The sequence below is a fragment of the Chenopodium quinoa genome, unplaced genomic scaffold (genome assembly GCF_001683475.1).
Source record: "Chenopodium quinoa cultivar QQ74 unplaced genomic scaffold, ASM168347v1, whole genome shotgun sequence".
Lineage (NCBI taxonomy): Eukaryota > Viridiplantae > Streptophyta > Magnoliopsida > Caryophyllales > Amaranthaceae > Chenopodium > Chenopodium quinoa.
In genome coordinates, this window is record NW_018744656.1 from 140395 (window position 1) to 158338 (window position 17944).

Consider the following 17944-nt stretch of genomic DNA (forward strand, 5'->3'; position numbering starts at 1 on the left):
TCGATAGTCTATGCACATTCTCCACCCGGTGACCGACCTTGTAGAAATGGTCTCACCCTTATCGTTCTTGATAATGGTCATGCCCCCTTTTTTTGGAACAACTTGAACCGGGCTAACCCACTTGCTATCGGAGATAGGGTAGATTATGCCCGCTTCAAGAAGTTTCAAAACCTCTTTTTTAACAACTTCTTTCATGTTGGGGTTGAGCCTTCTTTGGTGCTCAATTGAGGAGTCATGATCATTATCAAGCAAAATCTTGTGCATGCATATCGTGGGACTTATCCCCTTAATGTCGTCAATGGCGTACCCAATGACACTCCTATACTCCCTCAACACAACTAGGAGTTTCTCAAGGGAAGTGTCATCAAGGTTGGTATTGACAATAACGGGATAAGTCTCATTATCATCAAGAAAAACGTATTTAAGTGAAGGGGGAAGGGGTTTAAGTTCAACCTTAGGAGGAGGCGTAGACCTCTCCTCTTTTACCTCCACCTTAAGTGCTTCAAACTCCCTTGCCTTGCCATGTAGGGGTTGGTCTAGCAACAACTTGTACCCCTTAGCTTCATCATCATCATTGTACAAACTTTCCGTGAGGATCGCTTGTAGAGTATCTTTGCTATTGTTCATCATCTTCAATTCCTCCACTTCTCGGTCAAGAGTATCGATTCTATTGATATCCTCATACATAGGCTTCCTCATGGCTTGCGAGAATGAGAAAGAAATTTTCTCATCTCCCACATTCAATGTTAGCTTGCCTTGTTTCATATCAATTACCACTCCCGCCGTGTTCAAGAACGGCCTTCCCAAAATGAGAGGAACCTTGTTGTCCTCCTCCATTTCCATCACCACAAAGTCACAAGGTACAAAAACTCTTCCCACTTGTACTGGTACATCTTCAAGTATTCCCATTGGTAATCTAACCGAACGATCGGCTAATTGTATTGAGATTCTTGTTGGCTTCATCTCACCAAATTTTAAATTTTTCGCAATTGAGAAGGGCATCAAGCTTACACTTGCCCCAAGATCACAAAGAGCATCCATGGCTTCCATATCTCCAATCTTCACCGGAATTGCATAGCTACCCGGGTCACCAAGCTTTCGGGGAAGCTTGTTTTGAATGATTGCGTTCACCTCCATTGGAAGGGAGATGGTTGCACTCTCTTCAAGCCTACTTTTGTTGGACAAGAGATCTTTTAAAAATTTCGCATATGTAGGCATTTGTGACATAGCATGAAGAAAGGGAATGTTCACTTGGAGCCCTCTCATGACCTCAAGGAACTTTGAAAACTTCTCATTCAATTTTTTCTCTACCAACCTATGAGGGAAAGGAATAGGTGGCTTGTAGACTCTCATTGGGGGTTTCTCCACTTCAACTTCAACTCCCTCTCCTTTCTTTGTGTCTCCCTCAACACTCTTTTCTTTTTCTTTTCTCTCAACTTCTACCACCTCATTTTCAACATCATTCTCACTTCTCACCTCCACACCCTCATCTCTCTTTTGTGGCACATCTTCACTCATTACCGGACCTTCATACCCTCTCCCGGACCTCAATGTGATAGCCTTCACATGCTCCTTCGGGTTCACAACCGTTGAGCTTGGAAATTGACCACTAGCATTGGAGGTAGAACTCCCAACTTGTTGTGCAATTTGAGCTAGTTGATTCTCAATTATTTTGTTGTGCGCTTGAAGTTGTTAGATGTTGGAGCTCATTTCTGCATTGCTCTTCCCTTGTTGATTTATGAAAAACTCAAGAGCGGCCTCAAGGGAAGTCTTTTGGGGTGGAGGAGGTTGTTGGTTGAATTGCTGTCTTTGTTGGTTTGGATGGCGGTATGGGGCTTGGTGATTTTGTTGATTTTGGTTGTAGATGTTTTGAGGAGGGTTATTGTAGTTGGATTGTTGGTTTTGATTGGGTTGTCTCCACCCTTGGTTTTGTTGCCTCCAACCTTGATTGAAGGGTTGCTCATTTCTTTGGTTCACGGCCGCAACTTGCTCATTAGTAGCATTGCAATATGAAGCCATGTGATCATTACCCCCACAAGTCTCACAAGACATGACTTGTGGTTGTGGTTGTGAAGAGGAGGTACCGCTTGAGGAGGTTGGTTGGTCTAGCTTGTGAGCTAGCATATCAAACTTTGAGGCAATGAGATCTATTGCACTCAACTCATGGATACCTTTCTTCTTCGGTTGACTTTCTCTTCTATCATATCTATAGGCGTAATGCCTTGCAACTTCTTCAATCATATTCTCGGCTTCTTCCACCGGTAGCTTTTTAAGACTACCATCGGCTCCGTTGTCAAGATTGGCCCTTGAGGTAGGAGTGAGACCGTCGTAGAAGCTTTGAATAATCATCCATAAAGGCAACCCATGGTGTGGACACTTCCTCGATCCTTGAATCTTTCCCATGCTTCACCTAAGGTTTCATCATCCTCTTGAGTGAAGCTTGTAATCTTCCTTCTCAATTCCGCGGTCTTTTCGGGCGGACAAAACTTCCCAAGAAATGCTTTGGTAACCTCTTCCCATGTTGTTAAGGATCCTTCTTTCACGGACCTCAACCAACACTTAGCCTTGTCCCTAAGAGAGAACCGAAACATATGCATCCAAATGAATTCCTCCGTGAGGTTGTTTTGCTTGATGGTAGTGCACAACTCAAGGAAGTTGTCTAAATGAGCTAGAGGGCACTCATTTGCACTCCCCCCGAACTGTTCACTTTGGATCATCCTTATGAGTTGAGGAGAGAACTCATAGTTGTTTGCATTGGTGGTGGGAAGAAGTATGCCACTCCGAAGTTGGAATGCATCGGGGTGGTCATAGTCTTGTAGAAGTGGAGGAGGCGGTGGGTTGGCCATCTCTTGCTCGTTGTCAAGATTATCCTCCGACTCGGAATCCGTATAAGCTAGAGAAAAATCCGGCGTGCCTTGTAGGAGCCTTCTTACGTTCCTCAAAGTTCTATTTAACTCCGGATCTACGGGGATAAGCGGTGATTGCTTACTCCTCCGTGTCATGCACAGTCAAACAAAGCTAAGGAAAACGTTAGCAATGACTATCACAAAGTAAACACGCTTAAACAAAAACAAAATAAGAAGATTATATACATATACACAAATCTAGACTCATTCAACAATAACTTATTCAATGTGACTTTGCCTCCCCGGCAACGGCGCCAAAACTTGATAGGACGTCGTCAACCTATCAAGAAATAAGACCTAACTCGATCCTACTAAACTAGTAGCAAGGGCAAGAAAGGGTCGAACCCATGAGAGGCGTTGAATCAACCACCAAATGTTATTGTTTAAACAAGCTAGATTAAGTCGGGGGTTTTAAGTTGGTATTACGTCACACTATTCTAATTCAAATCAACTAATTCTAAGAGGTGATTAACAATATTAAGAAGGCCTAGGGCATGGGTTACACCACTCAACTTCATCACGGACCACAAGTAGCATGCATAGAAATGGTGATTTAGGGGATAAATTAGGGGAAGTTATCAAATGCACCCAACTACTCTCTCAAGCTAGAGGGATTACTTGACATCAAAACCATAACCTACTCTCGTGATTATGGGCAAGAAACAAGTGTTAAAACATCCTCACGATAACATGCAAATTCCCTTGACTAGAAGTTCCTATTCTCATGGCAAATCAAGTCAATCAAGCATAAGGGAGCTTCCTCAAGTTCATCTCTCGATCCTTCGTTGAGGAAGCTAGATAAATAATTCAAGCAATGGCCAATTACAAGAATTAACAATGAAACCTCTTAAACTCAACTAATTAACACCCCACAATTAACAAATTAGTACATGCAACAAGTGTTGGTGATTACATTGAGGGTTCACCCAAACCCTAGAAATTAGACTACTCACAATCCATGGAAGTTAAAGCAATTAAAGATTTCAAGGAATTCATGAACAAATTAAAACTAAGAATTAAGTAGAATCTAACAATTAAACATGCAAAGAACAACCAAACAATTAATAAAAAGCAAGAATTAAAGATAGAAGAGAGAAAGAAAGAGTAAGAAAAATTACTAGAAACTTCAATAATTGACTAACAATGGTGGAACTTGTCTTCTACAATGATTGGATTGAAAACCTTCAAAACAAGAACTAAAATCTATGCTAATTTGAGGATTTTTGTGTTTCAAACTAAGAGGAGTACGAAAATCTGGAAAAAATTTGGGAACCCCTCTAAAATGGTCCAAAGGGGCTATTTATACTACCCCCTAAAATAAGAGGACGGAGAAAACAAGAAACGGGTAAACTGTAGGTCTGCACGGACGTGCTGAAGTTGGCACGTCCGTGCAGACCAAGGCAGAAACTCAGTTTAAGATGACCTGCTGCAGCACGGGCGTGCACCTTTGGCACGTCCGTGCTGCATCATCTGCACGGACGTGCAATATTTGGCACGTCCGTGCTGCCTCATAATCACGGAAGCACGTCCGTGCTGCATCATCTGCACGGACGTGCAATATTTGGCACGTCCGTGCAGGCCTTGGCAGAAAGATGGGTTCAGGTCTGCACTCCTGCACGGACGTGCAACATCTTGCACGGCCGTGCAGGGTCTTCTGGGCCCTTTTCTTCGTGTTTTCTTCTACGATGCTCTTGTACTTGGATTCTTTCCATCATTTCCTTGCTTCTAACCTCGGTTTGGTAACCATGGGCTTCATTTGGTCGTCTTTGGACCTAAAATCTCAACAAAAACACTAACAACCCGTGAAGCATAGGATACACAAAAATTGCATAATAATAGGGTAAAAGTGAACCAAAACACAAATTTGTTCAGGTAAACTAGGTTCAAATACGCCCTAAAACCGCATAAAATAGCAAGTTATCAGGGACCGGGCAGAGGAATAAACAAGAACAATGAAGAAGAATTGGGCCGTGCTCCAGCCGCCTGATCGGGCAGCCCTTGCCCGGTTGGACTGGGCACTGTTTCGCGGAACCCGATTCTTAATTTTGTAATTTTATCTTTTTGGGGGTATAAATACCCTTTGTAATCGCAATTAGAAGACACATTATTATATCCTCTAGTATTAGTTTTCTCTAAGAACCCTAGTTTTACTTTCTTTAAGCAATTTAATTCCTCTCTTAGCTTTGATTATTATTCATCAACGATTTGAGTTCTTTTATTATTGTAATTGAAGCAATTTTGGTATTCATCTATCTCACTTCTCTTTCATTTATTATTGCTGATTGATTATGTTTTCTCTATTAAATCTTGTTATTGGTTTTGCTATTATGTGTGAGTAAATTCATAATCCGGGATCTTGCAAAGCCCGGATATGATTAATGCTTAGATTTAATCTTTAAATTCTCCAATAATATTTCCAATTGACATGCTTGATTGATTGTATTTATGCCAATACTAGATTAGGAATAATTGGTATGTTATCATCTTTTGAAATTTTTTTTTATCTTTTTATTGACAATAGAATTTTACTTATAGCAACACACCCCATATTCAGTGGCGGACCCAGGAATTTCCGACTGGTGAGTCACAATCGATAATCAAATATGTAAAAAATTTTTTTTACCAAACAACCAAATAATAGTACTAAAAAATACATCTAAATATTCAAACAGTACAAAATACAACCAAATGTTCATATAATACTACAAAAGACAATTAAATAGTAATGCAAACTTATTACAATATTTCTCGACGAGTTTTCATGTTTTGATATCGATTTATGATATCTTCCATGCTAACATTCAAAAACAAATCATTCTCCAAATAAGTAATTAAACAATCATTCAACATTTGATCTCCCATGCTATTTCGTAGTTTGTCTTTCACTTGCTTCATGCCAGAAACAACACCAACTTCAAAAGTAAATAGACCCTATCATGAGTTTCAGACAATCCCGTTTCAACCAATTTGATTGAAAGTTCACTAAGACCCTTCAAATTCCAAAACATTTCATCTCCTCTAACAGAAAAAATGTAACTCTCAAGTGTATGACCAAAGACTATTTCTGAACTTGGAAATTTATTAGGATAGAATTTTGCAACCTTAATCAATTTTTCCTTATCAAACTTAGGAAAAACGATCCACAGGACTCAAACAAGACATACACACAAGTAGTTCTTTAGTTATTTCGGGAAATCGATTTTCAAGTTCTTGCAATTGAAGATCAATGACACCAAAAAAAACTTCAACTAATAATTAACAAGCTAATAAACACCCTAAATAAACACTGACCACAATTCACATAATCACATGATCAAAAAGGTTCAAATTTCATCAAAAAGACAAAAACCCAACAACATTAACAAAAGGTTCAAAGTTTACCAAACAAACAACAACAAAATCAACCAAAGTTTAATAGAAATAACTAATTAGACTGAATTAAATTGAAGATTAGAATTTTAAACTAAAAATTAGAAATCAACTTACTAGCAAAATGAGAATAGGAGATTAGAATTTTGAAGAAGCGACGAAGCGAAGAGCGGTGAGCACAGAGGACAGAGCAGGCGAGCAGCAGCCAGTAGCACAGCCAGCACTGGAGGCGTGAGCAAACTAGCGAAGAGCACTGTCAAACATTTCAGAGACTTTGGGTTATTGCAACTTTTCCAAGTCGTCTCATAATCACAATTCACAAATTCACAATAACTGTCAAACTTTGAAGTTTCAAACGAGAAACATTTTGCCACTGTCATAATCACAAATTCACAATTTTACAAATTCACAAGAGCACTGTCAAACTGTTTCCAAGTCGTCTCATAATCACAATTCACAAATTCACAAGAGCACTGTCAAACTTTTCCAAGTCGTCTCATAATCACAATTCACAAATTCACAATTTTGCCACGACGGTGTTACAATGTTACTTGATAATTGACAATCCTTTAGATATTAAGTGCATCGTTTTTCTCAATTGAATTTTTTTAGTATATGAAATCCCTAATTCAGATAATGCAAAATTCTCTGAAATTGAGTTGATTATTGAAAAATTAGGGTTCAAATTTAGTATTACTAAATCATAACTAACAAGTAATATCAACAATTAAATAAATAATAAAAAAAAAAAGCCGAAAGATGAGTAGATGACTAACCTGAATTTATCTAGCTGTGCCATCGCTTCAGTTCAGCAAAAATGGTGAATTGCAGCTTTCTTCTTTCAGTGTTCAGCAAAAAAAGCAAGGGCCCAATCCATTTCAATAAAGGAAGATGCGAAGAACTGGCGAAGTGGGCTAGGGCTAACTCAGAAGTTAGATTTTTTTTTTTTTTTTTTTTAAAAAAAAAAAAAACTTAAAATTTTTTTTGGGCCCTGGTGAGTCATTTGACCCACCAGGCACAAGGCCCAGTCCGCCACTGCCCATATTATAATTAATATGAATATCCAATTAACAATAGAATTTTACTCCTATACGAATAACCACGTAATTACAATTATATATATGGGCATGTATCATTATTTTTTTTTAGTCTACTATTGATTTACCATTAAAGCTCTTCATATTCGATCGGTTGTAATATCTTTGTGTATGTTTGTGATTTTGTTAATGAAATCAAAAAGGTAAAAAACTATTAAAATTATGATACAACAAAAACTGTAATATACAAGGGGATCTTAAAGTGAATTCACATCAATGTTAGCAAGGTATTAGAACTTTACGAGTTTTTTCACTTAAAAAGCGTTTCAATAATTTTTTTTTATGCTAATCATATTATTATTATTACTATTTTGCATTATCAAAAGGGTTTATTTGACCATATTTAACATTCAAACCAAAAAGTTTATTCTTAAATTTTATCAACAATCCGAACATCGTCCGGCACAAAACTAGTCACTAATAAATAAAGTTGGTCTCGCAACCAGGCCACGAGACAGCAACAGTTGGCATTTCAGTTTTTCGCCTAGTGTCGAGCCACGTAGGCGACAAATGGATATTCACTACTAGAAATAGGCCGAATTCCAACGGACACGTATTTCCGTCGGAAAAAACAGAAATTCCGACAGATTATTATTCCGTAGGAATTCCGTAGAAAATTTTAGGCGGAAAATAAATCCGTAGGAAAATATAAGCTTTCCGACGGAATATTCCGTCGGAACATTAATCTTCCAACGGAAATAAAATCCATATTCCGTCGGAACATTAAACTTCCTACGGAATTTCCGACTGAATTAAAGTCCGTCGGAAATTATTAAAAAAAATAATTTTTTTTCACCAAACCCTAGCCCATAAAACGGATTCCCCCCTTACCCAAACCTTTTCCGCCTCTTTCTTTTTCTTATTCTCCTTCTCTTTCTCTCTCCTGTTCCTCTTTTCTCCTTCGTTCTCCTTCTCTTTCCTGTTCTTTCTCCTTCGTTCTCCGATCCTTCTCTTTCCTGTTCCTCTTACTCCTTTGATCTCCTTCTTTCTTCTGGTTTCTCCTTCGTTCTCCTTTTCTTTTTCATTTTTTTTCCTTGAATTTTCGACAAGAATGGATTATGTGTGGGCTGGTGGTCATCAACAAACAAATAATTATGGTGTTTATGGTTACATTCGACCATAAAAATTCCAGATCTAAAGTTTTTATGTTCGAATTTAACCATATAATCCCAATTTCGAGGTTTAGAGGTGGAATTGAAGGTATTTTTTTGTTTTCTTTCTATTAATTTGGTTTGTTTTTTTTTGGTGGTGTATGAATTGTGGTCGTGGTGGTGGTTGAATTGGAGGTAGAATTGAAGGTATGGTGGTCTTGGTAGGTATCGGTGGTGGTTGGTTGGGGAGGGTGGGGGAATGGCGAGGTTTCAGTGGTGGTTGGGGAGGGTGGGGAATGGTGGTTTTGGTGGTGGTTTGTAGATCTGGCGGCTAAGGTGGTGGGTCTAGTGGGTGGGGTCGGGTTAGGAGAGTATTTCAGGTTAGGTGGGTTAGGTGGGTCTGGTGGGTGGGTTTAGGTTAGTGGGTCTGGATTAGGAGGATCTGGGTGGGGTAAGGGTTAGGGGTAGGGCTGTTTTTTTTTTTTTTTAATTTTTTTTATTGACTTTTCCGACGGAAAACTCCGTCGGAATATAACTCATACCGACGGAAAATGTTCCGTCGGAACATTGCGACGGACTTCCCAATTAAGTCAAACTTGACTCTGACAGAACAAAATCCGTCGGAATGGACCTTTTCGACGGAATTTCCCTCGGAATATCACGAAATTCCTACAAAATGTAATGCGACGGTGCCTTCCGACGAAATTTCAGGTTTTTTCGAGGGATATTTTCCGTCGTTGATTGACTGTTTTCTAGTAGTGATTATTGTAACACATATGATGCTAAGGAAGAGAATTTTGGATAGATTTTTTAATGTTGTATAGAGTTTTATTATTGATATACTTCTAATATTTCACATATACAAAATTAATCAAAACTTTTAATAAAAATCCTATAACTCGGTTCTAATTCCATCATAAAATTTGTTTCAAAAAAACTTTAAAATAAGATCCATTTATAATATATTTAATTTATTTTTAAAAATAATAGATAATAAAAAAAATAAGTTTTAATTAGTAAAAATAATTTTAGTTTGGTAAAAATTAAATATTTTCAGTTCAGTAAAAATAATCTAAGTTCAATAAAAATAATTTCAAGTCTATAATAACCCAGATATCTGTTTACAAACAAAATTACAAAAGTACAATTATTATATGTCTGAATATCTAGCATTATCAAAAGGGATTATAGGACCGTTTTTAACATTCAGACCAAAAAATTTATCAACAACCTGGGCATCACCCAGACACAAAACTAGTATAAAGATAAATTTAAATACTTTTAGGTGCACCGTGCACCCGACCACCCGGGTGTATATAACAATTTCTACTTAATCAAAATCCACCATAATAAAAAATTTGTGATATTTTTTATACCCACCAAACCCTTTTCCATTTGTTCATCTTTAAAGCTGTTACATGACTTACATCATTGCCCAATTTCAATTACCTTATCATAATTATTTTAATTTTAAATTTTTTTTTGATGCGAATTTTAAATTAATATTACTCTGTATAAAATTTAATTATTATGTAAGGTAATTACATCGTGCCTTCGTATACTTGTATTATTTTTGGTAACGTGCAAATGTTTGTGCACATTAGATGATTCATTCATTATATATTTAATTTTATTTAAATTAGGTGGTTGGTTTTAATTGCCTTACCATGTCCGATCCATTTTTCTAGCACTCTAGAATAAAAGCACATGCTTGTCATGTGTGTGTTTTAGATAGAACCATTAAAAACTTACCAGATTCGAAATTGACACGTCAAATTCATAATTCGACTGATACGGACACAATAATTTTCCTCCCGATTTCAGAAAATTTTGAGATCGATTTTCATCACATCTGCCCTTGTAGCTCTATAAATACACACAAAAAATTTAAAATAAATCCGACCTGATTCGACCTCACTAATCCCGACTCACACATCCGAATTGACACCTCTGATTTAGATAAAGCCTATAAGGCCGAGGCTATAAACAACTCAGAATTGTAATGCTCATGCGCTGTGTCTCTCACTCACTCTCACTCTCAATCACACTTTGAGTAGAAAATTTTGGAAGTGACGTGAATCATGTTCCAGCTTAATTCATTTCCTATTATAGGTAATACGAAGTATTATGTTCATTGCTCTTTTTTGTTACTTTCGATTAAGTACAATGGGAATCTAATTGTTCATTGTTTTTATCCTTCCTTGATATTTTGACGGTTAATAAATTGTTTTTTCTAGTTTAATGAGATTTCATAAAAGGGTATAGTGTGCTTAAGAAAGAAATTGGTCGCCTTAATAATGCTTTTTAAAAAAAACCTTATACCGTGAACCCGTAATACCATTTCATAAAAGAAGTATAAAATTCAATCGGAAGCTTTTTGTAGTTAGAACTCTTTTGTTACTACAAGTTTGCATTTTTTTCATGTCTAACTTTAAAGCTTTGCATTTCTTTTTTGATAACAAATACTGATGTTATGACCTTAAATTATTATATTGCTAATCTAGTACTTCATAAAAATAAGTTGCTAGCTAGTATATACATAACAATAATATATATTCATACTATTATCTTTAATACTTGTATAATTAGCACTATACTTTGAGAGAGATTTATTGTAAAAATTGGCCATCAAAAAACAAATAAATCATGTTTACTACGAGTAGTTAGCTAATTATTAGACGTTGGATTGATAAATATATATATGATTCTAGCTATTATTTGTGATTTAGAACCATCATTTTTATTTTTAAAACTTTAGATTGAAGTCCGCAACGCCATCTGTGTTATTGAATACCTAGTTAGCATGTTCATATCTTTTAAAAGAGTTAATATTCCCTTAATTCAAAATGTAAGTTTTAATTTGAACTTACTTTGGTTTATTTTGCAATAAACTTTAGTTTAGTAGGTGATTTCGTATTTCTGATGACTTACATAATGCAGATATTAGTCCTTTGGTTGCAAAAGCTGATGATGCAAACATGGCTCAAGATGCTGGTGTTTGCGAAGTTGTTAGACAGTTGGATAAAGCTTGTAGAGAGCATGGGCTTTTCTACGTGGTACATACTCCATTAAATATTTAGCTGCAGTAGTCTTTTAAGAGTGTCATAAAGTTCATGAAACTTAACTTATTGTTGAAATATACGTAGTATGGAGTACTTATTTTTACGAAACTAAAATTATATTTTTATTGAATAACATTTTTTAAGGTGCAAATTAAAGAACAGGGCCTTAGACTACTTTATACGAAGTATTATTTCATTCTACTGATGAATGGTTCAATTTTTGATGATTAGAGAGGTCATGGCATCTCAGACTCCCATTTAAAGGAAGTAAGAGCTATCGTACGCGAGTTCTTCAATCTGCCTCTTGAAGAAAAAATTAAAATCAAGATGAGTGCAGCTACTGGATACAGGTTTAATGACATACATACTTAAGCTTTTTTTCAGTTTCATTGATGATCTTACTTGCTAATTTCATCATGTCAAGGTATAATATATCCACTTAGCTATTAATCGTGACTCGGGTCTTAAAATGCAGAGGATATGAAGAACTTGATAAAATTCATACCAATGGTCTTCCTGATGTGCAGGAAGCTATTGATGTAAGAATATATTTCGTACTCCCTTACTTTTTGATTGTCGAGTTATGTTGTTAGTTGAATACTTGAATGCAATGTGCTTAACTAAATATTAATTATCAAAGATTGTATAGGAGTTAATAAGTAATTCTGTGTTTTGTCTACTACTCCAGTTGCTACACTTCATCTGTACAATAATTGTCTTCAATTCTTGTTAGTACAGTATTACAAAGAATTTGCAGACGGAACGTATGGAGATAAGGGAAAACCAATGGAAGGACCTAACTTGTGGTATGTGGCGGCATTTTATGTACATACCTTGGTTTTGTTTTTGTTACATACATACATATAAAGTATATATATTTTCTTCAACAATTTCATTATGACTAGTGATAAAAAAAAAAAAAAAAAAAAAAAACTGAAATAATTCTAACCTCAGATTACATTTTTTTTTTTTTAAAGAAAGGTATGTATACAAAAGTTAGGATATAGTCTTCTCTCAAGACTAATCCACTAACCTTAGTTTACATGACTTTATATAGTGACAATAATCTGATGCAACATATATTCTCCTTTAAATATGCAGGCCATCTAATCCTCCTAACTTTCAAAATACGTTGAAGCAGTATATTGACGTTTCCACAGGCATGTTTTCTACCATTACCTATCCCATATAGGATGAATTTTTGTATATATATGGGCTCAACTTTGATTTAGACTCATTTGCTTTGTATATAATAAACAACAACTCGAACAGAACTTAGTAGAAAGATTATGAGAGGTATTGCATTGGCTTTGGGCGGGTCTGGCAACGAGTTTGAAGGTAATATTGCTGGCAATCCATTTTGGGTTGTACGATTGATAGGTTATCCTCCGGTCTCAAAGGGATCAGATGTCGAACCACAACGCATGGGATGGTACATAACCTAATCTTAGCTTCTTGTTGGATTCTTGAATTTCATCATTTTAGTTTTGCTAATTTAACTAACGTTTACCTTTTATTACTATTGATCTCGGACATAACCTTAGTGGAGCTCACACAGATTATGGTAAGTCTTCGTTTGAGGAAATTAAATGTAAATTATTGGCTTCTACTTCCTCTGTCCCTATATTTTTGTCCCAAAGCTATATTTTAGGGTCAAACTTTGAAGGTTTTGACCATAAATCACCTTTAATCTATAAAGAATTATATGTAGGGGAGGATCTTCATTGGGCTCATAAGGGTCTAGCCCCTATAATTTTTGTAAGATTTACTAGACATGCGTGATAAAAATATTATGTCAAGTGAGAGATCCAACAACTTTTTCAAGTGGGTTCAAAAATAAATGAAAATTATAATTCAATCTAATATAGATACTTTTACTACTTAATTTTAAAAAAATTAATATTTAAATTTATTTTTATTGATACCTTAAGTTTTTACGCTACATTTATTTCATAGCTCACAATTAATCAACTACAAATCAAAATTGGTAAGTATTTTTAAATTATATTATTTTGTACATATATTGTATATATATTATACATGTATCGTAATATGTTGTTTGTATATATTGCCGTTTTTGTAAATTAAATTTTTAGTTCAAACTCGCATATTGTTTCCTTATTGTGATTAATTATTTAGTTATTATATTTTAATTGTATGTAACAAGCTTTTATAAGAGTTAAGTGGGGTCGATTGACTTCATTGCTTTAAACTTGACCTCGGTCAGATTATTGTTTTTTGTTTATAGTTATGTATCTATGATTTTAATTAGAACTTATTAAAATTCAAAACTTGGCCCCCACACCTTTTAGTCTAAGATCCGCCACTTAATATCATGTGTGGTTTTGTTAGATTCATTTCATTGTATTTATCCTTAATATCACATTTTTATAATTATTATGTGTATGAAAATAAAAATATACGAAGTATGAGTATGTTCTAAGACTAGTCTTGAACTCCGTGAAAAATCAAATGGGTCAAATAAAATAGGCAGAGAGGGATTATGTGACAACATTGATTTCATAATGCTCTTGATCGACAGGTCTTTTAGGATTGGTTAATCAAGATGAAAGTGTATCAGCTATAGAGGTATATATTTTCATTATACTTCATGAAGTTTTTTTGTGTAAGAATCAAACTAGTAAAATCATAGCTTATACAATATAAGTCGGTATTTTGTTTGATTATTAGTTATTTTTTACAAAATTAACATCAAATGTTGTTCAAGGTTTTGAACAATTCTGGAGAGTGGATCTCTGCTCCTCCAATTCCTGGCGCAACTATTTGCATTCTTGGTGATATGCTAAAGGTGCTTGACCATCTAATCTATTCATCAAAATTAAAGCCTAAAATTGAAATAGATCTCACTTATAAAAATAAAAAAAATTCTACTTCCATCAAAGTTGTTGAGTAATAAGTTTGAATAATTTGTAGATTTTGTCCAATGGTTTGTACAATCCTGCTCTTCATCGGATCATCAATGCGTCCCCAAAATATCGTATTAGTGCAGTTTACTTCTACGAGGTTAGCCTCTATTTGATCATCTAATGAAAATTGAGACTCTTTAACTCAATGTTTAATTTACTATGTGTAAAAGTTATTGTTTTCATAGAAAATACAATAAGAGACATTTATGTTGAATGGACAGACTAATTATGATGAAGTTATTGAGCCCTTGGACATCTGCGTACAAAAAAGTGGTGGAAAAAAGGAACTTGGCACAGCTGTTTATGGAGACTATCTTGTTGCTAAATTGAAAAAGGCCTATCCATTTTAACATTACTTAATTACAAGACTAATGTAAAATCATCAAAGGTTGTTTTAATTTATTTACGTCTAGGCAAGAGTTTTTAGGCTGCATTGGCTTACTAAGATAGCAATTAGCCGGTCATTAATTACAATCTTGTCTTCTATCATACGCTTAATTGTTTTATTAGTTAATAAGCCCGTGGTTTTATCATTATTCTTCATATTATGGTGCATGTTATAATCTGAGACTGTTTGGTTCCAATGGACAAATATTATTATGCTTTTCTATTTACTACTACTAGATAAATAAGAGGTGTCTTACCTTATGACTTGTTTAGTTTACTTTATTTTTGTTTATTTGTTATGATCTAAACTTATCTAATTTGATATTATATGATATTCTGATATAAGTTAATTTGATTTAGTCTGATTTGACCAAAAATATACTTTGTGAATTTTATTGGAAGTGACATTCAAACCTTTGTGCATACATCATCCTCCACTTAAGTTGTAAATACTAAAACAACACCACGTCACTTATCTCCGGTTCCCCTTCACAACACCATGAGTATTTTCTTTGTAATTTCGTTCGTTACCATTTTACTGGCCTCGTAACATTTCATCGGATGCATGGTGAGTAAACTCTAAAACCTCCCACCCAGCCCATTTTCTTTCCCCATTCTCGGCCACCTCCACCACCTCAAAGACCCACTTCATCTAACCTTGCCCAAAATCTCCCATAAAGCAGTGTCTTTTGTGTGCAGCTGACCATACCATGTGGCCGCTTGTAAAATAATAAATTAATTCCTGTAATATATTTGCATAAAGAAAACACTAATAAAAAGGAAAAAAACACTATCAAATTTGATTTTGGTAGATTCATCTCATTGTGTACTTTTTAAATATGTAATTTTAAAAAATGCAATTAATATTATTTAGCAATAAGTAAACGAGAAATAAAAATTATGATATGGTCTAATCTGAATATTCACGACCTATCTTTAATATGAATACATACTCTCTCTCCATATTTTAATTAATACTCCCGTTATCTCATAATAACTGACACAACCAAGCTTTGCACACATCCTGGTACACTAGTTTGACCTTATTATTATTCTATAATTTAAAAATAATGAAAATTATTACAAAGTTTTATATTATTAAACTTTATATTAATACATACTTCATCTAACAATATATTTTATGATAAAATAAAATTTTGTTATTTTAGTAAAAAATTAGGTCAAATCTAATATATTAATAGTGTTATACTTTCCATTTATGACTGTATTTTAATCAGTGATCCATTGATCCACTCTTCATTGCCAATTAAAAAATAATTCTCATTGCCAGAATGCCGTACATTGTGGTGATTATCTAATAAAGAAAATTTATTTACTTTTTTGCCTTTTCTATAACATGCATTTGTTTCCGCACATTATACGAGTATTCTTTAATGTACTAAATTGCCTCTTTAGATATTGCCAAAATTGTACTCCGTATATGTATTGCAGAATATTTGGACAGACAAATTGCCTTAAATATTACTATGGAGTATTATATATATGCTCAGTTTGACCGTATTTTATCATTTATACTGAAAAAAATAAAAAATAAACATGTGAGACTTTATCTAAATCTTCTCAACAAATCATGTCATGATATTTATTTGTTATAATATTGATTTATTATGAAATGAAGATATTATTGATTAGACTTATGTATTAGCAAGCGTAATAAATTAAACAAATTAAGTATTACCTCTGTTTCAAAGCTGCAAATATTATGAAACAAATGTAGTGTAAAACAATGGAGGAATTGAGGAAGTATATATATATCTTCAGCTCTGAATAAAGACTTGTATACTTCGTAAATAGTTTTCGTTTTAGGATTTGATGTTATTTTAATACTGTAACATAAACTTACTTATTATATACCCACCTAGCACCTACATCAAGAATAACATTTTAGCAATGTCAAAAAATTAAAATGCACTTAACTAGGGTTGTTTGCTGTTGGTTATTGATGCGTATTTTTTACGGTTTATATTTAATGGAAGGATTTGAGTGATTTTAATGGTGGAAATTTGAAAGATAGTCTTAGAAGGCAACGACTTCTAAGTTTGATCTTAAGAACAACTAGTTTGAACCTTAACAAAATTCTCTTCAAGCAAAAGCTCAATAATCTCAACTTTTAATTCATAAAACATCCTATTAAAATAATTGACATACAACTAGTATATATAGGAAAAATAAATCTATCCTACTTGCTCCGCAAGCAAACTAGATAAAAGTCCTAATAATTAATTAATGAGCCAAGATAGTCCACTAACTAATTAAGACGGCTTTGGAAGCCCAAGGCTCCATAACTATTACTAAGAAAATAATAAAATTATTATTAAAACTCACTTGTACAACCCCTACTTTAAGAGTAAGGTAAAATCAAGAGAGTGCCTAAACAAAGCAATAAAGATAGTTATAAGAAAGGGGACTTGATTCACATCAGTTATTGACTTTTTTATTTTAGCTTTCTTTTATTTTAAAACATTAAAAAAATGGTGATTTTCACTTTGTTGTTTGTTTTCTAGTGGATAGTGATTTTAATAAGTTAGACTAATTTTTTTTTTTTAATTATTATTTATATAACATGTATCTTATGAATGTAATAATAAAAAAATAAAAATAAAAAATAAATAAAAACTGAATATTATAGTGATACCTAACACCTCTAGTTAATGTGATTTCACACTACGTACTCACCCCTGCCTCAAATAATAGTTTTGCTCGCCTTTTGCACATGTCATTAGGAAGGCGAATGGAAAAAATGATAGTGAGTAGTGAGTTTTGATAAAAGAAAATAGTGGGGTTTGACCAACTGAAAGTGTGTAAAAAGATGGATAAAAATATTATACTACGAGTCTACGACGGATAAAATCTTTAGGTGAAATGAGACTTATATGGAAGATGAAGGGAGTACAAAAGGCTTTAATACAATTGTAACACTCATAAGGGTATAAAGTTGATGTATTATACTTCTTATGTATTGGCTTAACAACATAGACGATTAGAGGTACATGTTGGAAGGATGACACTTTTTAGTGGATACTCCAACAATAGAAGTGTTATATATTGACCCAATCCAAACTAACCCAAAAAATACCAAGTTAA

The 17944-nt window shown here is 34.1% G+C and overlaps 1 protein-coding gene across 1 annotated transcript; it reads left to right on the top strand.

The window, feature by feature from the left end:
* Positions 1–10170: 10170 nt before the first annotated feature.
* On the top strand, positions 10171–15465 carry LOC110701693 (probable 2-oxoglutarate-dependent dioxygenase At3g50210). Its single transcript, XM_021879322.1, has 12 exons — positions 10171–10575; positions 11404–11519; positions 11757–11875; positions 12001–12064; positions 12264–12331; positions 12627–12685; positions 12798–12957; positions 13070–13089; positions 14068–14114; positions 14254–14334; positions 14460–14549; positions 14674–15465. Exons 1-12 carry the CDS (start codon positions 10545–10547, stop codon positions 14800–14802), a joined length of 984 nt encoding a protein of 327 aa, XP_021735014.1. The 5' UTR covers positions 10171–10544; the 3' UTR covers positions 14803–15465.
* The last annotated feature ends 2479 nt before the right edge of the window (positions 15466–17944 follow it).